This window comes from Gopherus evgoodei, chromosome 9 (genome assembly GCF_007399415.2).
Source record: "Gopherus evgoodei ecotype Sinaloan lineage chromosome 9, rGopEvg1_v1.p, whole genome shotgun sequence".
Classification (NCBI taxonomy): domain Eukaryota; kingdom Metazoa; phylum Chordata; order Testudines; family Testudinidae; genus Gopherus; species Gopherus evgoodei.
The window spans coordinates 28,046,322-28,068,645 of record NC_044330.1 but is presented as its reverse complement, the minus strand read 5'-3'; the positions used below and the strand labels follow the sequence as shown (position 1 = coordinate 28,068,645).

At 38.2% G+C, this 22,324-nt stretch overlaps 2 protein-coding genes across 3 annotated transcripts in view; one reads left to right on the top strand and one right to left on the bottom strand.

The window, feature by feature from the left end:
- Positions 1-22,324, top strand: part of MED12L (mediator complex subunit 12L) — a 319,974-nt gene that overhangs the window by 170,325 nt on the left and 127,325 nt on the right. The gene's annotated exons all lie outside the window — the stretch shown is intronic.
- Positions 120-4,799, bottom strand: GPR87 (G protein-coupled receptor 87). The gene is made up of 2 exons (XM_030575114.1): positions 4,766-4,799; positions 120-1,156 (listed from the first exon to the last, which is right to left on the bottom strand). Exons 1-2 carry the CDS (start codon positions 4,797-4,799, stop codon positions 120-122), a joined length of 1,071 nt encoding a protein of 356 aa, XP_030430974.1.

Below are 22,324 nucleotides of genomic sequence, written 5' to 3'. Positions count from 1 at the left end.
TTCAGATTTTGTTTGGCTAAATATATGTCAAGCACACAGATAATCAAAAGTTATTTTATTATTTACATGCTTTACGAATATATTCTTGCAAATGAACAAAAGTCTCTGTGAGGATAACCTCACACATCTGTGTATTCATGATATATGCGAACTTCTGATCTTCTGATGCTTTGAAGTGACCTGATACTTTCACTCCTGGTTCGCATATTTGATTTCTTGAACAGCCTTCGTGAAAATGATCTACACATGAAAAAGTAGATGATTGGATCCAGACATACATTACATGCAGACAGGAAAAGTGTCATTTCCTCGCAGTAGTACAGAATTTTATGTGCTGAATCATCTAAAAGTTTATCTATGTGGCTAAAAGTAAAGGGTATTCTACACAAATGATATGGGAGAAAGCATGTGAAAAATACAGCCACAACAACTCTTATGCTTTGGTTGTGTTTTCGTTTTCTGCTTGATGAGCTAATAAATTGCTTGCTTGATTTGTATATGTACCTGGATATAGCAATGTAACATCCTATTAGTACAATAAGTACTGCTACAAACATACAGGTGTTGATATAAATGACTGCTTCATGCCATTTTACTCCCAAGGGAGTTTTAAGTTTTATGCAATCATCTATATTTTTCTTTGTTGGATATTCATTGGTGAGAATCAAATTTGGTAAGGCTAGAAAAGCCATAACAACCCAAACACATGCAGACAAAATCTTGGTGAAAGTAATACTGTACATTCTGGAATCCCCAAATGGCTTTACCACTTTCAGATACCGGTCAATGCTAATGAGTCCAAGAAACACAATCGTAGTATACATGTTTGCATAAAACAAAACTGTGGAATATCGGCATAGAAAAAAGTTAAAGTGCAATGGTCCCAGTCTCGAGTCCTGAATTATTTTAAATGGAAATGTCAGTGTCATTAGGAGGTCTGCAACCACAATGTTTTTGAGGTAAAAGATAAAACTTGTTTTGTTTCTGATGTGGAAGAAAATCCATACTGCTAGACCATTCAGTAAAATGCTTGCCAGGAATATGATGAGGTAAAGCACTGGCAGAACAATGGTTGTAAATTCATTTTGTGTGGAGTTCCCAAGTAGACCTGTTGTGGAATTAGTTGAAATAACATCGTCTTGGCCCAGGTGATAATCTATAGGAATGATGGAAAGAAATAATGTAAGTACATTTTGACAGTTGTATAAATGATTGTAGCAGCTGTTCTTCAAGGCTTGTGATTTTATTGTCTTCGGCTGAGCCCAAATGATTCTCAGACAAACCAGTTTAGAAAACATGAACTTCTTTAGTACAATATCCTTTAATATTATACATTTTAAAATAAAAGCATATGGCACTTGTTAGCCACAATAAATCAGAATACTGTAGGCATTGGTTGTTCCAGGTTGCTGGAACATAAGGACAGTTCTGCAATTTGATAGAAAAAACCTATGAATATGGCTAAAACTGATCATGCATTTTGACTTTCTCCTTTAATTAGTAACAGCAATACTTGTCTTTTTCTATAGAATACGTCAGTCCTTAAAGCATGGTACAAAAATCCCTACATCTCTGTTACCGTATTATGGGGTAGGGATTCCATACATCCCCAGTATTAACCCTACATTGACAGGTTAAGAAACAGTGGCAGACAGGTTAAGGGAGCTGCTCAGAGGAAGGAGGGCTGCTGAGCTTGGCACAGTATGCTTCACTGTCTTGTGAGGTTGGGGGCAGGTGGAGCTCTGAAAGATCAGCTTCTAGCCAGGCTATCCATTTTCAAGCATCAAGCTTTTTCAAGCATGTTGCTACAGCCCCGGCCATATGGAGGTGTGATACATATTTCTTTGCCTTGAGCAGTGGAGGCTGGCGCACCTGCCGCACAAGCATGGGTTGTACTGTCACAGTGGTGTTGGAACAATTTTTATAGTGAAGTGCCATTGAACAAAACTGTGTATGATGGAAACCACTTCAAGCAAGGGGGTGCTGCTGCGCCCCCCAGCACCCCTAGTCTAAGCACCCCTGTACTGTCGATGATTTTTCTCCTCTGCACCCTGTAAGGGCTTGTAGGATCGAGTCCTAAGAGATTTGTCTAGACCACAGAGGATAGCGGTGTGAGGTGCTGAAATTGGAGTTGAGAGTTCTCTTCTCCCTGTCAAGTGCTCCCATTTTGTTTCTCACTGGTGTACTACTTTTATTTACTTTTACTAGCAGGCCAAATGAAATACACTGAAAGCATCATAGTTTGAATGAATCTATTTTGTATAAACTGAATGCATAGAGGACTTTCTGAAGATAACTTTCCTGATATTTCAAGCTTTCATCTCTTGCAGCTGAACTACTACAGCAAATACTTTTCTGATAGCTTAGGAAAACTTCCTTCATTGCCCTATTAGCAAAAATCTCAGGAGTTTTCATATAAGAAATATAGTAACTGAACTTCTGTTACTCTTTGGATAATTTCTGAAGAAAATATGTGTTTGCAATCACTTTAAATTCTGCTGTAAAGTAAAAAAGAAGCGGGATGCACGTGTGTGAAACTTTTTTTTATAACTTTGCAGTGGCTTTTGTAGCTAAGAAATCTACGGTGGTAGTTTAAACCACAGTGTACTGTTACACTTACAAATACATTGCCAGTTCAAAATTCCTGCTAAGATGAGTTTGTCTCTTCAATTAATTTTTTGTGGGGTAAGTGAGTGCACTGAGCCATGGAATGGGAAATAAACTGTGTGCTATCTTTCAGGTTGAAAATAGCTTTCTGTCCTCTGAGTAGACATGCTTGGTCTAAGATCCATTGGAAAAGAGATGATGGTCTCTGCCTGAACAGTGCTATGGTTTAAGCCTGAATGGAATAATGCACTGAAATTGCATGATCCTAATGGGTACCTCAGTTGCATAGGAGAGCCAGTCTCTTCTGTGCTGCACCCTGGTCTTGCAGGGCTCAGCTAGGACAGTGTGAGAATGGGTGATTTCTATTGGCACAAGATTTACATTAAATGTGCAAGGCTGTAGAATTTGTGGCTGGAATGATGGCTTGCACCCATATAAAAGGCCGTGTGATCTACTAGGTAAGTAATCAGGGTATTTGGGTGGAATTACGCAGCTAACAGGTTTATTCTCTGTTGCAAGGACTCTCTTCCTGCAGATATAGATGTGGTATCTTACTGTCATTGTTTAATGAAATTGTGACCTATTTTTGCTGTTATATTATAAGCAAACACTTCTGCATAGCACTTTAAATCTCCAAAATACTGTACTAGCATTTGTTAATCAAAGTAGTGCTGTCAGACAGATTAGGGGCATTATTATTTCCGTTTAACTGATGGAAAGAGATTGAGATACCGAGGGTGCAATTCTTTGTTGTGCTCACTGGTGCAGAAGCCATAAACACAGTGGAGCCAGTCACCGGGAAATTCTTTTGTTGTAAAGGGTAAGGAGTAAGGTCCATAAGTGTAGCATAGTGGCCACACCAGGACCCCCATCCTCATAAAAAGTAAGTCAGACCATCTCTGTGCTCTGGTTGTTCCTGGCTGTTGGAGAAGTCCATAGCGCCATAGACAACTAGGCATGTGCCAAAGTAGCCTTCTGGAGGTCAAAGCAGCCGCTTGCCAGCCTCTGAATAGAGTGACTTTATGCCACTTCTGTTGCTTACCTGCATCTGCTCTGAGCAGAACCAGAACTGAGAATTGAGTCAAGAGAGGTTAAGTTCCTGAGGCCATACATAGATGAAGTGGCAAAGTGCAGTACCTTCACCTGTCTGTGCCTATTATTTTGACCAGCAACAGGACATTTTAAAGAATTATAATGCTGCTTTTCAAAAGTTGGAAGGAAAATTGAGTATTTGTAGAGACAGTACTGTACATTTATGACCTAAAATACTTTTTTTTGAGAATAATGATAGATTGTATAGTATTCTGAGCAAGAACATAAATGAATGGCAGATAGGCCATAAGGAAAAGTGGCAAATCTAATAGATTTTTTTGGAGCATTTAGCAAACTAATTAAGGTGTACTCTAACTTTACAGAGGAATATTTGTATCAATCTATTTAAAATTAATAATTATGGACCAGGTCATATTAAGGTAGTGATTTGACCTTAACTCCCTTTGACTCCAAGGGGAGCTGAGAGCTGAGCATCTCACAGGATTAGGTCCTGTGTTTTGTAGTGCTGATATCATGGCTTATGTAGATGTGTAAAGATTTAGCTGACACAACCTGTGCAAATGGAGTATAATCAGAGTTTATCTGTTATACTTACCAGTACACTGAGAGTGCACTGTTAATCTTAATTATATGTTATCCTTTGGCTCTTTGTCATAGCAGAACATATTTATGTCTTTTATTTAAAATGATATATTCACCCAGAATCAGGAAGATGAGAATTCTATTTGGCCCTTATTAAATTGCTAAATATGAAATGCAATTTACTTAAATTCACAAAGCACAAAATTATAGTCGTGGATTTTAATCACAAATATTTGTGATCAAATGGCTAACATTAATTTTGTAATTATTCATTTATCTCAATGTTTCTTCTAAAAAATAATAGCAAATAATATTGTTTAAAATTGTCTCTACATTGAACTTCTATGGTGTATTAAATGAGATTGGAAATCCATTGAGGAAATATCTGACAATATTTTGATAGTCTTTTTTTAAAGGACTTATTTTAAAAAAATATTGCTCTTGATAGTAACTACTTTCAAATAGGAGATACTATGAACTCTTCTCAGTTAGTTCCAACTTTTGAGAATTCTTTCGAATTTACCTGGTGTTTTTCCATATGACAAGTTGAACCCCATTATTTTTGTTGCTGTTGATTTTCAACTGAAATACTTTTCAGGGAAGGCAGGGTTCATGGTCCTTGGACTCAGCCTGGGTTATACCAGCTTTAACTTCTGAAAAATATAGGAAATAAAAAATAATTAAAAATAAGCAGAAGTTTTTGGGCAACAGCAGCATCTAGCATTTCAGAAACAAAACTGATCAGAGAACACAGACAGCTGGTTATCTGAACACTTTATAGGTATTCTTCCATTTGAGTATTTCCTAATTCTTTACTCCTGTCTTCCCTCACTACACCAAAGCATCTTTGAAAGTATTGAACACCAGCATGGATTGGCGTACAGACACATGCTAATATTCAAACATAACTACCTCACTTCGCTCAGTCTGTTGTCCTAACTACTGAAATGCCCTTTGTTGCTACTTCAACAATTGTTTCCCTTCCTTATGAGCTGCCCCTTGCAATGGACATCTTCTGTCTTGATGAAGAACCTTGGCTTTATGCCCATTCCTTTCTTGGATGAACACATGCTTAAGTCTGACCTCAATTTTGGAATTCCCGTTGGCCAGTTTGGGTTGTTGCTCATGTCACTGGATCCTCTAATGGCTTTCTGTCTCAACATATTAAACCTTTATATGCCCTCTATGGATAAACTGCAAGGAAAAAAAGAAGATACCCGAGTAAAATACTGACTATATCTCCTGTGAAGAAAAATATTTAGAAAAAGTTATGTTAAGTGCAATATCTTTTATTTTTCAAATTAAAAAATTTAATACACAGCCACAGTATACATCTGTGGTGTTAATATATATTATACATATATAAATATAGTGTGTGTGATATCATTAGCTCTTGACTTAATATAGGGAGTGTGGTGTGTGTTTTATCTCTTTTTTGGAAATTTTAATTTTTTTTGCACACTGCCTTGTGGTTTGTATGGTGTGTTTTTATTGTGTAGCCTGTTGGGAGGTCAGCTTGAAGAGATAGCAAGAAAATCTGGGGCCTGAAGGGACTCTGAATGGAAGAATGAGACACTGCAATGACAATATTATGATGCTTTGACACTGAATATAGTGTGTATCAAAGTTTAATTATCAGAAATTTTCTCTGCTGTTGATTCATAGAATAACTTTGCAAATTGCTGATGTTTTTGTTATAGGAAGTAATTGTAATAGATTCTCCACTCCTGGCTCTCCAATCTTTTTTGTGTATGATTGTTTGGAAAAAACGCAGCAAGACAGAGCATTTCTCAGCAGTAAGAAGTGACTCCTTTAATAGAATATCAGGGTTGGAAGGGACCTCAGGAGGTCATCTAGTCCAACCCCCTGCTCAAAGCAGGACCAATCCCCAGACAGATTTTTGCCCCAGATCCCTAAATGACCCTCTCAAGGATTGAACTCACAACCCTGAGTTTAGCAGACCAATGCTCAAACCACTGAGCTGTAATAGCGCTGCTTTTCAGAAGTTGAAAGGAACTTCAAAACAGAGTCAATGAAACCCACTAAAACTTATGTATGTTGGAGGACAAAACAGTGTTGAACTAAGTTTTGCAAAGTTGTCACCTCTTTATCAGGGACTTGACAATGAATATATTTTATGATGTCACTACACGATAATAAAACATGTCACTTTTTTCACTACTGCTACGTTTTAAGTACAAATGAAACTCCAGTCCAAACTTTTAAAACTTCATTTTAATTTTGTTTCTTAGTATCTGGTATTGAGCTCCATTTTGGGACATTAAATGAAAAGAGATGGGGAATGTAGATGACAACTTGATATCTCTTGGGCATAGAAAAAAATATTATGGCTAATATCACTATCGATTGTAATTGTATAAATCTGCAGCTACATCATCCATGGTCCAGCAGACACTGGGATTAAAGTATGGTTAACTGTATTAAGAGATTTTATAAATTCTCAGTGGTATTGTCTAGCCATCTTCTGAGCTCCTGTTAATCCATGTAAGCCCTTTTTCATGGTCCTCCAAAGGCACTTTACTTTGCTAGGACCTGATAACAATAGCACTGAAAGTCTCTCAAGAGTCAAACTCACTGGATGTCAGGTCTATGACAATAAAACTGTGGTGTGGCAGCACTCTGGATACAATTTTGGTTTGAAAGGAATCTCTCAGTTAAAAATAAATTTATACCTCTTCCCTTGTCTGATGGACACATCTCTGAGGGGGATTCCTTGACTAATTCCTTAAGGAACTAGGAGCAAGTAATAACTCTATATGCTTACCACATAGGAAGGGTCTGCCTAGCGGCTCAGCATAACAAATGGATATTTATCCTTTTATAAACCAGAGGGAATAGGGGATTACCATGTTCACAGGGCAAGGGGATCATCTTTGAGATGGAAGTACCACAGTCTCATGCTTACAGGAAGTCTTAAATAACTTATTTCATAATGGATTCTACGGGGCAACCATTATTCCTGTCACTTCAGGGAATTATTTACAATCCATAGGTCTCTTACATGCTTGCCTGCATCTACTGATGAGACTCTAACACCAACAATTCCTCCTGTGCTCCCTCGGCAACCTACATCTCTAATGTCACACGCTCTTCTTTGGCCTCTCATTCACTTACTGAGTTCATAGCAGTTGTAGCAAGTCACCTCTAGAAACAGGGTTACAGTCATGGCCTATCGCCACAAGTAGCTAGTGTGAGGTAATTCTTTTCAGGTGACAAAAATGACAGCATCCCAGCTCTTACATCTGTTCAGACTTTGGGTTTTATAAGTGAGTCCTAAAGAGAGTTTGATGATTCTTGCCCAGAACATCAATCAGATGAGGGATTCTCTGTAATACAGTCCTCAAGGAGAGCTTTTCCAGCTGCATAGAGCATGGTGAAAGTGTAGTCAGCCAGGGAATTCCAAGTCCTGTAGCACCGTTTGTCAGACAAAGTAGCTGCTCAGGCCCTACTGTATCCTCTCTTGAATACCTTGGACTTTCTTATGGCTCTCTACCCTATAATTGCTCCTCCTCCAAGTCAGTTCGTCAGTCAGGAACAAACCTTAGAGAATCAATAAATATCCCTCTCCTGTTTAAAACTTTCTTATTCCTTTTGTCTATATGTCTTTGATTTTAGAACAGTTATAGGAAGTACCAAAATATGGACAGGAAGCAGTAGCAACAACAACCACAAAATAAACAACAACAAACACTTCACAGAAGTGAAAGTCTTGACTGTAACACCTCTCTGATAAAACATTGTCTTCTGGGAACTCTAGGACTTGAATCTATTAAAGGGAACTCCTCTATCTGAGGAGCTTCACTACAATTATTTCTATTGTGATGGCACCTAGAGGCTCCAATCAAGATCCCATTGAGCTAGGAACTGTACAGATGCATAACAAAAAGATCATCCCTCCCACAAACACCTTATCAATTTAATGGAGTTTTTGGATAATGATTATCCGTCTAGTTAGGGAAGCACATGTTCTGAAGTAGTATAGTTGTGAAGAAATTATTCTGCTTACAGTTAAGGCTCCATATAGATGTTCTGAAGAAAAGGCATCTTTGCCTTCCATGGAATTCTGTCAAGTTAACAAAATGTTAGTCAGGAGAGACAACTTATGTGTAATGAGGTATCTCAGTAGGAGGGTGGGGTTGATGAATAAGAACTGTATGCTTATCTTTGAGAACTAGGGGCCACCAAATGAAATTAATAGGCAGCAGGTTTAAAACAAACAAAAGGAAGTATTTCATCACATAATGCACCATCAACTTGTAGAGCTCTTTCTTTGCCAGAGGATGTTGATAAGGTGAAGACTATAACAGGATTCAAAAAAGGACTAGATACATTCATGAAGGATAGGTTCATCCATGGCTATTAGCTAGGTTTGGCAGGGATGGTGTCCCAACCCTCTGTTTGCCAAAAGCAGGGAATTGGTGACAGGGGATGGTGCACTTGCTGATTACCTGTTCTGTTCATTCCCTTTGGGGCACCTGGCACTGGCCACTGTCAGAAGACAGGATACTGGCTAGATGAATCTTTGATCTGACCCAGTATGGCTGTTATGTTCTTATCCTAGTATACTTCTTCACTTCTTTGCTTTAAAGCAGCCCATATTACAGGAAATGTCATCCTGCTCATGGTGTGGAAAGAAATATAATAATCCCAGGAGAATTCACACTCTTCCGCATTGTTTCACCCTTAGATTTAGAAATGAAGAGTCTCCTCCGTCTTCTCCTTTCTATAAAAAAGGGGGCAGATCTTGATGGACTACTACAGGGTCTCATTTAGTTGGTGACTGACTTTGTCCACTCTTGAAACAGACCCTTTTTCTTCCATATAAATGGCATTTCTGTGATGGACAAGGCTGATCTCCACCTTCTTACACTTGTTTATTGCCAGTTATCTAAGCTTGAGTTAGTTCTTTTTCCCCCCCTAGTCCAATTTCATTCCATTCAAGTGTCATACCTCTCATCTTATGCATATCTGTATATGTATAGTAAAAATCTTGCTATTCCATGGGTCCTTCATAGCTATTCAGCTGTCACTCTTAAGTGTTCAGTAGAACCTGCACTTTTATTCAGTTGGACCTTAAAGCAAACTTTTTAGCATTTTTGTGGTTTGTCTCTGGTTGGTTGGGGCTGTGTGTGTTTAGTGCCAGTAAAAATAAAAGGTTGGCAGTTGCAGTAAATGTAGGTTAAGTACATATTGTTGCATAGATGGTGCAATCCTTTTACTACCAATGTTGATAGACTAGTTTATATTCGTGATAGATATAACCTCATATGAGAATTTAAATCATAGGGTTACAAGAGATTACGTAGGGAGATATGGGATGAGTCAATAGTGTTTCTAATTACTACAGCTTTTAGTTCCCTGACCTGTTTCGGAAATGTAGTGCAGGGAAGAAAGTTTTAGAAAATATGTGTAGGGAAATCTGCATCTGTAAATCTCATTGCTCTTTTCCTGATCTTTAATTCACTACTTCTCTATTTTATCTTACAAGTTTTGTTTTCCCTGGGCTAGATGGCATATGTTAGGTCATAAGTCTAATAGCTGTTTAAATTTTTTTTAAATGGTTATCTTGAGTACTACAGTATAACTTTGATATATTGCATTTTCCAATTATTCTAGTCATCACCATTCACATTGGTTTGTAGGTGAATTAAGTGTTTAAAGAGTGGAAAAAAGAGATTGAATATTAAATATATCATTGACTGGCTGTATGTATATTCATTTTGTTACCTAACAGCCAATTCTTTACAAGCTTTTTAATGGAAAACATTAATACACAAGGTTTTTTAAAAGAAAAAAGGTTAGGTTGCAATGTAATACAGTATATTTGTGCACATTACTTTGGCAAGCACCCTTGTCCCACTCCACCACTGGAGCAAGCCCCAATGCTTCCTTTGTTTCCTTCTTCCCCTCCCATCCTTGTGCCTTTCTCTGAGCTGCACCTTGTGCTTGGAATGTCCTGTCCAATCCATGAACAAGACCACTCTACCTTCCCCTCTGCTGCTCAGGTCCTTCATAATACACTTGTTCTATGTTCTCTATAAGAAATCTTAATTTGTCATTTAAGGGGAAAAAACAAACAAACAATCTTTAATGAGACTCTTGGGATGTTCATGCAACATAACTGAGTAACCATATGATCTTATTTTTGTGATCTTCTAGGGGCCCCTAACTGCTACTGTATGTTACTTTTACTAGCTGTGTAATGTCCAAAATGGATCATCCGAGACCATGCCTTTGTATTTTTATTGTTAAGAGATTAGCACACTTTTGAGAGCTGTAGAAATTACAGTAAAAAATTCAATTACTCCATTCAAATACAAGTCAAGTATAGCATACACATTGTATGATGTGTTACTAGGTAATGTTTGTAGCTGTCATTTGTTAAAGGGTCAAGAAAAGTTGAATGCCTAAGTTTCAAGGCAAATGTTTGCACCTGGGAAACTTAAGAGACTCGAGGGAAGGATTTGTGGAGGGTTTTGTTTATGAAAATGAGTTTTGTAATTGAGAGAGATGCTAGATGGATAGTCCCAAAGATGAAAGTCTTCTTATCTAGGAAACAATGCAGCCTGGACAAGTTACAGTGTGAGCTTCTCCTGATACCACAGCTATGTGCCTCAACTCAGACCTGGAGGGACCACCTTTCAGAGATCAGAGAACAGTTCAATGTACCTGTCTGTATAATACTTGGTGCTTCTGCTTAGACTTCTATAGGAGGTGTTCGTTATCTCTGCCCTGAGCCATCAAATTGTCATTCAATATTTCCTAGTGTTGTTAGAAACTCAGGCCCAGTGAGAAGAGGTGGCTGTAGAGATGGGATTGAAGAGAATCAAGAAAGCTGTTCTGTGATGAGGCCAATTTGAGGAAGTTCTTTTGCTCTGTGGTTGAGTGATGAAGTGTGGTGTTGGAGGAGCTTAAGAGGAGATGAGGTGAGGGTTGAGGGGAAATCCAAGGAGGAACGAAGAGACCAAACAGGGTATTTTGTACTGAACACAGATATGCACAAGAATTTTTCTGCAGATGGTAAAATGGTTCCTATTTCTAGGTATAACTAAGGAGACTGCCATTACATTCTAATGAAACTGCAGTTCAGAAAGATGATAAAGGAAAAAAATACACCCTGGATCAGATTCTCTTACCTTTTTGCACTACAGATTGGCTGGACATTTGCGGCATCCTCCCTGGTATGCTAGTATTCTCACCTGGCATAGAGTCAATGTAGCCAGCATTTATACATCTCTTCCCCTGCCTTTTGTAGGGGGCATTCTGTGGGGTATGAAGGGCTATAGAGACTGGATGCAGTGAAGAGTTTGAGCCTCAGGTGCCTACTTTGCTCTTATTAAGCACCTACTGTCTGACAGGCCTAAGACAGGGCTACAGTAGGAGTGCTTTCACCATATAGCTATACCAGGGTTCTGTGCCATAAAGAGGCATTCTGTGGTTTGGGTTCGGGATACCTAGAAGACTCCTTAAAGCTTTAGAATGAAGATCATCGTCAACAACTGTGCTCCTCTGGCACAACAGAACTCAACAATAAGGGAGACAGCTTTCTCAGGGGCTGGTCCAAGTCATAGGGAGCTTATTCTACAAGAACTAAGGACCATCATAAACCACACATTCCACTGCAACTGCATGGTTCATTTCTTTGACCTGCCTTCTCTAACATAAATACATAGCAACATGTATATTTAACAAAAAATGAACTCTTCCCCCCACAAAAAAAAATACCCTACCAAACCAAGGCATTCCACTGTGTTTGTTTCTTGTCTCGGGGAGGGAATGAGAGAACAGATGCATGAGATGTTCAGCATTGCTTAATGCACTTCTGTAAGGCACTCAGATACTACAGTGATGAGTGCAGTATAACAACATATATAAACCAATATCCTGGCAAAGTGCTCCTATTGTGGACATACCTTATACTGGCAAAACTGCACTTTTGCTGCTATGACTTATTCCAGGTCCACCGAGTGAAATAAGCTATAAGAAGTAAGCACTCTTATACCAATACAATTGCGTTGACGCTGGCTTTTACTGATTTACCTATGTCAACAAAAAATCTCACCAACATAGCTATGCTGGCAAACTGTTCTTGTTAGACCTGCTTTTAGTGCCAAATTGTGCTGTCATCTATGCTGGTTTAAATTCAGAGTAACTTCATTGACTCTTGATTTACACTCATAACTGAGTAAAATTTGGCTCTTTCTACATAATGCTGCTCAAGCCCATTGTGGACAATGGCATGAATAAGACTTACTGCAGAGCACGAAAAAGATAATGCTGTATGTAAGTTTAATTTCAGAGCTGGCAATAGGTACTGTTAGAGACCAGGAAGTTGTAGGAGGCAATAAAGGGTTTAGAATCAAGACATCTGTGTCCCTGAAAGTGACATGAGGATAGAGGCTTTTGGAAAGTATGTTTTTATTACTTAGTAGCTTTTTTATTTTGTGTGTACTGATTTGAAGGCAGCTGTGCTCGAACCAGGTGCAGAGAACATTTTAGGTAAGTTCTATGTGGAATTGTAAAATAAGTCCATCACCCAGTGTTTTTAAGTATAAAGATCTGCATGCCAGCTTCACAAAGCTTGGATAAAATACTGTACCTCAAATTCTCATCTTTACTGTTAATACTGCCAGAACTTGCATAGTATAGTGTTTTGCATAGGCAGACAAAAGAATTGTGCTATTTCATATGAATGAATTTTTTTTTCTTTCAACTTAGTACTGAGTTCAGCATGTCTGGAGGTATATCCAGAAGGATGCATGTACAAAGATATAAGTCCTCAGGGTGTATGACTATTTTTCCAGATTAAATTTTATGTTTAGTGGAACCATTTTTTTTTTAAAATAAAGCTATGTTCATAACATTTCTGCTGTCACTAAGCCATGGTTCTTTCAAGGCTCAAATTTACTCCTGTGAATTTTCAGTTTTTCCTTTGTGTAATATCAGTGGTTTAGTAAGAGCTTATTTGAACCCCTAGGTGGCTGAAGGCACCACTTGTTGATTTAGAGGCCTTTCCGCAGGTCAGTTGGGGAAATAGAATAATGTTTGCTAGTTACATGTGTTTTCAAATCCTCTTTCCTCAACTCCTCTTTCTGCTGTCATCTCTCATTGTTGACGAATATACTTCAAAATGTTTTAATTCAGATGTTAACTTTGACTTTCCATATTGATTTGTTTGCTGCTGGAGTTTCTTACTATTGATTTCTGCTAGGGCTCAGTTAATGAGTTTTTTCAGGAAATATTTTTCTTCTCCTTCCTCTTGATCTGTTGCTCATTAGAAGTTGACTAAATGTTTTCTTTCAGGAGCACATTCTATTCCGTGCAGAGGAAGTGTGTAGTCCAACAAAGTTGTGTTTTTATAACCACTGATTTGAATACTTTTTGGTGATTTTATCGTTTTCTCCTGGAACATGCATAACAGCTTGACAGTGATGTTGATGAAATATTTTCAGTACTTTGGTATACTGGCCTTAACATGTCCATATTTCATGGTCACAGAGTGAGGTGGAAATTGCTACTGCATGTTCCATGTGGGTGTTGATCTTTTGTATTGTGCCATACTGGTTCCAGACTCAATATTATATTCTGCTCTAAGCAGAGGATATTGTATACAAAAGAGGCAAAAGTACAAGAGATGCAATGCTAAACACATCTCTCTGAGGCATTGTTTGCTATAACAAATGGATTCAAGAGAGCCACCCATAGGCATGGCCTGCTTTCCCATTATGCAATTGACAGATGGTCCTTCCTGTGAAGGACAGAGGAGTGCAGTTTAATGGTGGCAGACTTTGTGATGGCCTGTGCTTCCCCTCTTTAATCTGTGAGCCTCTTATTAGGTCATTGATATGCTTTCATTCCTATGGTGGCCTGAGCACAGAGAAGAAAAGACGAGTAATACCCTCTCCCCTCTTCCTGTTTTTAGTCACTTCTTCAGGTATATGGAGGCACTGCCACAGCCTCACAAAGTGACCTTCTTAGAACCTATGTTGAGAATCTTTGTCATAAAGGATGCAATTTTCATGCTTGACCTTCCCAACAAAGATGATGTATATCAGAGTCTTTTTTGTTTTTCTCAGCAAAATCTTGGCCTCTGGCTCCTAGAACTTTCTCTAATCATTCATTTCTAACTGATTAACTTGTCTCCTTGAACCCCCCTCCTGGCTTCCTCTCTCATCCTTTTCTTCTCCCTCATCATTAACCTCTCTTGCTCATTTAGCACTTCCCCATAGCTTTGATGTGTGTTCAGAGGGGGAAGGAAAAGACCCTTTTTGACACTGTCTGTCTGTCTGTTTTAAGGTTTTATTCTGGGGTCCATCACGTTAGTAATTCATTCAGTTTTCTTGTCTTGGAACCCCGCCTTTCATCCCATTGTGCCTTATGTTTGAATGACCCCAGCTTTTCTCATGGCTTCAACAACCACCTTTATGCAGATAATTCCCAAATAAAACTTCACCACCTCTGACCTCTTCCTTTGTTCAGTTTTACACCTGCTTTTCTTTCCGATGGCTTTTGGATGTTCTGCCACCAACTTAATGGCTAAAGTTGGACTCCTTTTGCCCAATCCTTTCCTCTCTCCCTTTCTTCTTCATCACTGTTGGTATTTCATTATCCTCCCCATTACTCAGGCTTGATCCTCTTTGTTCCTCTCTCTTGTCTTTTCTCTCCCCATATCTAGTCTGTTGCCAAATCATACAAGTTTTAAATCTACCCTTTGCTCTCCATCCCTTCGCTAAAATTCTTGACCATGGCCTTGAAAATCTCTCTCCTCCTCCTCAGACCTTACTCCCTTTGATTTATCCAAAACATGACTGAAAGAATAAGCTACCACTTTTGGTGCTTGGACCATGTAATTTCCCCATTTCAATTCCTTTTATTAGCTTCCCCTTGCCCTCTGCATCAAGTACAAATTTTTACTTCTTCCTGGCAAGGCTCTTTACACTTTCACTTTGCTTAAATCTCTGTGTGGTCATTTCATCCTCCTCACTTTGACCAAGCCTCTCTTCTAACCACGCCCTTCACACTCTTACCTTCATGTCTCCCTCCATGCTGCTCCTTAGCCAGGAGCAATCTCATGTCAAGCAACCTTGCGCTCATCATGCAGATACTTCTTTAAAAGATATATAATCTGTATTGTATTTAAGTGATCTTCCAAAATTCTTCTAAAATAATAATAATAATAATGTACAAAATAGCTCAAATCATTATTTAGGTTGGAGAATTGAACACTCAAAAGTTAGGAAATACTAGATTTATGGTTGCATGGGCAACCGTAATTTTGGCTCCTTGTGCATCCATCTTGTGCACTGAATTTGGCAGGGATCCTGTGGAAAAAATAGTATATGATCATGTAATTAAAGATTGTATTATAATGCATATGCACAGGGGGGATGAGCTGAGGTTTCATGGCAACCTTAATACTGACATTTCCTAACTTTCAAGTGCTTGACTTTACAACTTAAATTTACTTTGAAATAGTTTTTGGTATACTGTTTCCTAAGATTTTATTTAAGAAGGGAAAAGCAAAGTCTGGAGATTTGAAATAGTTTATATTTCAATCAAATATGAATGGAATTTCATGAGACAAAGAAAATATACTTCTGTAACTCAAAAGGTTTGTCCTTGCTATATTTCAAAGGCCTGTTGTCAACAATTTGGGGAGAGGGGAGGAGGGGCTAGAGTATTTTAAGAAAAGGTTGCAAGAATATTTTATGGTGGAGAGTGCTTGACAACTAAAATATAGGAGTCTCTGCCTTCACTATCAGCACTTCTATTCCATTTAACCCAGTTGCCTTCTGAGGAAACAAGGTGTTTGAAGGTGACTGGAGGACTCTAGAGAGGCATTTCACATTCTTTCTTTGTGGTGGTATGGAAACATCATTAGCAACACTTCTTCAATGTACGATATTTTACAATATTAAATGAATGTAGTACACTTTATTAAACCATAAATTTGACACCAAAGTCTCCATTACTGCTCTCCTGGATGACTTCACCTACTGTTTATTTTGGTCAGCAAAATAAATTTAAACTTAAAATTACTTAACAGGGAACTCTCTTCACAAAAAGAGATTAAAAGACCGTGGATGTCCAATGAGAGGAAGAAAATTCCTCCATTCCAGTTAATCAGGTAGTTTTACTAAGACATTTTTGGGGGAGCTATAGAGTCCATTTGCCCTTCTGTGCAGGTAGTATGACAGATGCTTATATTCAAGACACCAGATGCTTATATTTAGAACAAGACAAAATCTCAGATTAAACATATCTGATAAGCCAGTTACCCCATTCTGATGCCTTCTGCTGGTCTCTGCTCCCTATGCAGTTTAAAGGAATGCAGGGCTCAGTGTTGCATTGTCTTCTGAATGACTTTCCAGTTCAGTTGCTCATGTAGTAACAATGCAGCCTAGGCTGTTCCAAAGCCCAAAGTGCCTGAGGACCTCTGGCGCTTGGAACAGCTCAGACTTGATTGCGTGCTAGTGCATGAAAGGTTGACTTGTGCAGGTGTTGAACCATCTGGGCCCAGAGTTCCCTCCCCTCCCTACCCTAAAGGAAGACACTAGCAGTTAGGGAGTGGGGACTAGAAATGAGACTGCAAAGTTATAATGTGAAAGGAAACTGGAAGAAGAGGATGAGGAGGAAGGCAGACAAAAAGGGCAATGGGAGGTTCAGGAAGTGCAACACTTGTGACAATCCATCAATTTGTTTATTTGCACACCTCTATGACAAAAAGTTGCCTTCTGTTTCTAAAACTCATTCACACAGTCCAACCTCTGTCCCTCCTCTTCCCGTCCCATCTCCTCCACTTGCAATTCCTCTATCCTTTGATCCCCTCTTACTCCTTATAGGAACCAAACCACGTCCTTAGATCCACATAAGGCAAGCATCCCCTCTCAAACAGATCAGTCTCCTCTTCTCCTAAACCACCTATGGTAGTATCCCTGGCATCAGGGTTAGAAATGAGAGGAGTGGTAGGAAATATAATTTACAAGTAAATAAAAAAAAATGAATTAAAGGATTTTGTAAGGTGACTGATTTCTCACTGAAAGGGTAAAATGATGTCAGGAAACCCTTGATTTGAATCCTAATCAGAGAGGTACTGGGCTAGGTTTCCATATGATCAGACTGATACAATTTCTTGTGAACACTGACTATATGTCATTTGATGGCCATTTGTAGTGAGTCCAGGTAGACATTGTTTTAAAGCAAGCTGCAAAACCTCTAAATACGACTTGATTTTTAAAAAAAACCAAACAAACCCCTTTTCCTAACAAAAGGAAATGTGTAAAGCAGGAAGGAGTTATAGACTACTGTAGTACATTTGACACAATACACAACACACATTCATTTAACAAGATAGAAATTATAGTCTCATGGTTACTTTTGAGTTCTTGGTACCTGAGAATAATCATTCAAGTGTAGAATAATCATTAGGCGAGATAGATGTTTTTGGAAGTGTCATAGATTGACAAATGTGTTTTGCCTTGTGAGTTTAGAGACTTACCAGAAGTACAGCTCATACAGTTGCTAAGTTGTTTAATAGCTATGTGGTTCTTCCAAGTGACTCTTAAACCTGACAAGTTTTAACATGATTTCAGAAGATTATGAAGGAAGGGAATCCTTATTCTTTATAGAATAATTAACAGAAGTCAAATATATTTTTCCCTTTTTGAAAGAGGCAAAAAGAATTGAACATAAACCTTGTCTAACTAATTTGGAAATGTACGGAGTTTATTTTCAATATCAGCTACTCTGCCTTTAAGAAAGAGCACTTCAGTGAGACTTTGAGCTCCTGCCCTTCCATAAATATTGTAAGGGAAACAAATAGAAAAAATATTTATCTTTTAACTTTTGGGTATAGAAAATATAATGTGTATTCATAACATTTTGAATGGATTAAGATTAGTAAAGTGTCATTACTGGGCACAACTTTAATGCTTCACATTAATGTGATGTCTAATTTATGATACTAAGCAGTTTTAACCAGTGACATTTTAACTCTCGTTTTCTACTTACTTAAGAATGGTTAAAAACAAGGTGATATTTATACTTTTAAACACGTAATGAACACCTTATCTGACCCTTTTGACAGCACTGAAAAATCACTTACCTGTCATCATTGTGCCCCGTTTGTCTCTTTGCTGTGTCTTCAGAATGCATTAGGCTCCTCAAAAATGTATCTTGAAACTAAAACAGGCATAAAAGTATTTCTTGCAAAAAAGTAGTAATAGAAATCATTTCTGGATGTTAAGCTTTTTTTTGCTTAGTGATTCTGCCACCTTCTGATTCCTTTTTGTGACACCTGATCAGAGAGTCAAAATTGCCCGTCAGGAACAACTGCAGCAACTGGGTTTCTCGTTACTTGGAGTGACTCACATGCCAGTGTGTAGGTAAGATCTGCAAACTTCCTGAGTCTGGAGCAATACTAGCTATAAGAAGTAGACAGTGATTCACCTGGAGCAGTGGGTTAGTGTCTTTAAGGCCAGAAGCATTCAAGTTAGGGAGATGTGAAGAGTCTGAAAGCATGTTTTACAGTAACTATGTAATCATGCCTATGTGTTTCAGTTAATGCTACTTTGTTAGTAGAGAAAATATAAATTTAATATGGTGCTTAAGAATTTTCTGCTGGGCATATGTCAGTCTATTTTCTGTTGGTCATGACTATAATGTTACCTGTTAATTCCTTTTACTCTGTCTATATTTAGATATCTTTTAAATGTCCTGTGATCAGATCTTCTGTTCTAAATGATGTATTGAATTCACTTCATACCAATTACTACAGGAGCATTCTTTTGAGAGTCTGAGCTTTACCTGTGCCGCTTGCATCTCTACAGTTAAGAGTTGCAGGTACATAGAAAGGCAGATTTGTATATGTATATGTCTGTTGTTTATTGAGAAAGTTGAGGAAAGGTAATTTTATTTTAAACCAGGAGAAGGTGGTGGTTAATTCCCCATTTTTTCAGCCTTTGTGGGACTCTACCAGGTCTCTGAAAAAACTCTGACCTTTATTAGAACTTCCCTGCAATGACCACTAGGCCAAAACTGCTTCTGGAGCATATATGAGCTCCTGTGGGTTCTCCTCTGTCTTGTACACATATATTGTCCTTCTCTTCCTCAAAAGTCTGTGATAGTGAACTTGTTCCTACCCGACAATGCCAGGAGATAGGAGACAGTCCTCCTTTTCCTCACTTAATGTCTTAAACAGACCTCCTGTTTGGAAAGACGGTGCTAATACCAGATGCGTCTAACCACCTGCTTAACGGGCAGCTCCTATCCTTGTACTGGTGAACTGTTCCATCCTGTTGCCTATTGTGGGGTGGAAGCCCACACTAGAGTCTGTGAATGCCATCCAGCCATGCATCTGTGCTTTTATCCAGTTCTGGTCAAAGGTAGGTAATGTCTACCTGCTTCTGCATTTCCCTACAGAAATAACACGTGCTTCCCAATTTCAGGAATTTCCTGGTGTTATCTATTGCTGAAGGGAATAGAAGACATACAAAGTGAGCCAGTGGAAACATACGTTACTCTTCTGTATATTACCTTTTGTCCTTTTATCAGAAATTGCAAGCTGGTCCCTGTAACCAGGTTATTCATTCCAGCTGGCTAGTTACACTTTGATCACCAATGTTTCAGCTACTGTAATCAACTGCAGTTGCACTAGTTTTGTTCCGAAGTGTTATCAAGTACTAAGATAATTCCCGATAGGTTTTGTAGTGCTTTCCCCAAGTCCATGCAGGGTAGAAGGTCCCAGTTGGCCTTGTTGTAGACACTCACTAGTCTACAAGCCTTACTAATGGATTATCTTCATTAGTACAGATGTGTGAAGTTTTTCTATAATGCTCTCAGGCCCATATCAATTCTTCCTTTGGGGTACAGCGTGCCTATAGAATGTGGGACAGACAGACACGCATGCACATAGGCATACATATACACACAATTAAATGAAAATTTAAGCTATATTTCTTTGACATTGTTTTAATGCTTATTAGAAAGGTCCAAGGGTTTAGTTATTGGTACCCCAAAATACGATCGATGGATTTTTTTTAATAGTGATAAATTACAACGGTGGTGGTCATGGTATAAATAACTACATAGACTAAAAGAGATAAAAGTATGAAAAGGTTAAAAATAAGATCCTGCATGGTTTTTTTAATCCAAATGTGTGTGCCAGTTCTCAAGCTGAAGCTTGTCACGGCTAGTCAGTGACTAAAGGGAATACCATGGGGTTAGTCATGAAAGTGGTGTGAAAGAAATTTAAAATTTTGATGAAAAGAGCAGCTGAAAACAACTCTATAACTTTTTTATTATTCAGATTATTTAAAGGTTGAATGTGCTTGTATATATATATTATTCTAGTGATTATAGAGTAATTCTCATATTTCATAAGTCTTGAACAACTTTATTAGAACAATTATTAGGTTGTTGCTTCATACTAAATCTTTTTATTGTCATCTTTGAAAATACAAATGTTAGGTTTATTTTTAATACACATTTACCACCTGGATAAAAAGTGTGATATATTTATGGTGTTTTTAACAGAAAATTGGTGGAATGAACCGAACTTGCAGTATAGGCATGGTTCCTCACCCGTTCTAAAGTGGCATTCAGCAAAACTTCTGAGTTCTGTGTGTTTCATCTGCAGAGCCCAGATGTGTGTGTTAATATAATTTTGAAACCTGAGTTTTGACTGCAAGTAGCAAATTCTTCTATTTTTCGTAACACCCATAGATTATTGTGGAACATGAAAACATGCCTACCTTTGTGTGTACCTATGGAAAATGGTACCATTTCAAGAGATGATGTTGACTTAACTGAGTGTGCATTAGGAGAACAATGACATAACCACATTAGAGGAGGTTCTCAGAGTACATATGGCACTATCCACTAATCACCTTCCGTTAATTGGAAATACACATTTTCTGTTACTGCCTGTCCAGGTTCCTCTAATGGACATTTGTAGGTTTTGGCTTATGATATGATATATTTTTCTGCTTACTACTTTACTGAAGTCATGTACTTTTACCTTGGTCTTGATACCTACCTTACTAAAGGGGCAAATAGAGAGAGGATTTAAATAAGAACCAACATATGCAAAGTATCTCTTCTTTGTCTTCCCTCCATCTTCAGCCCCTTAGTTTTTTCACCTCAGCGTTAATGGATCACTAGTTGGAGTTATGCCTCTTGATTGTTTCCTCATTTCTGAAAGAGAACTATACAGTTTTTGACTCATATGGCTTAATTCCTATAATATTAGGGTTCTGCAAATATCTGCCTTAGGATTGATTTCACGTAGTACCTCTAAACTTGAGTACCATGTATGTTAAACATCTTGCATATCTTCCTTGGATTCCCAACTACTGTTTACAATACAACCTTTTATTTCTGCATCTCTGATGAATTGAGAGTATTGCTCTGTAGTGAGAGAGGTATTGTTGCCTTATTAGAAGGATTTGCACTACCATTTCTTAAAAATTAGGCGTATATATAGAGTCTAGAATTTGTTTGTGGGACATTTTGTGAAGTCTGTATACCTGATTGAGTTATTCCTGTAGCTGAAAAAAGTGAGATCTGGTGATCTGAAAAGTAGAAATACCATGCAAAGACCACTTCTCATATTCTTCCTTTTTTTAAAAACAAGGTACTGAGAACAGAGACAAGGACTATATTAGGGCTTATTCAAATAAGACTGTATTTAGCACGCGGGGTTCCTGCAGAATCCAGCTGCATGGCCCTCTTAAAAATGCTTCTGTTGGAAAACAAAATGACTTGTGAGTGAATAGATTAAAAATGGGCAAAATAAACTCAAGCGGCTGTCATGGGGAAATGACACAGGAAGCCCAGACTGGAAGTACTACATACAGGAATAGTGCTCAGGATACATTTGCTGTATTGTAAAAATGAAGAGGAAGAGAGTGGAATAGGAGCCTGGAGTCAGGTTTATTTCTCAGAACCAATTCAAACCACAAAAAATATTCCAGTTCAGACAAGAATGAGGTTTAAATTGGTCAGCTGGTCACTATGTAGTGTGTGTGTTCCTTTCCTCACCGTAGTGGTAGCACATAAGAGA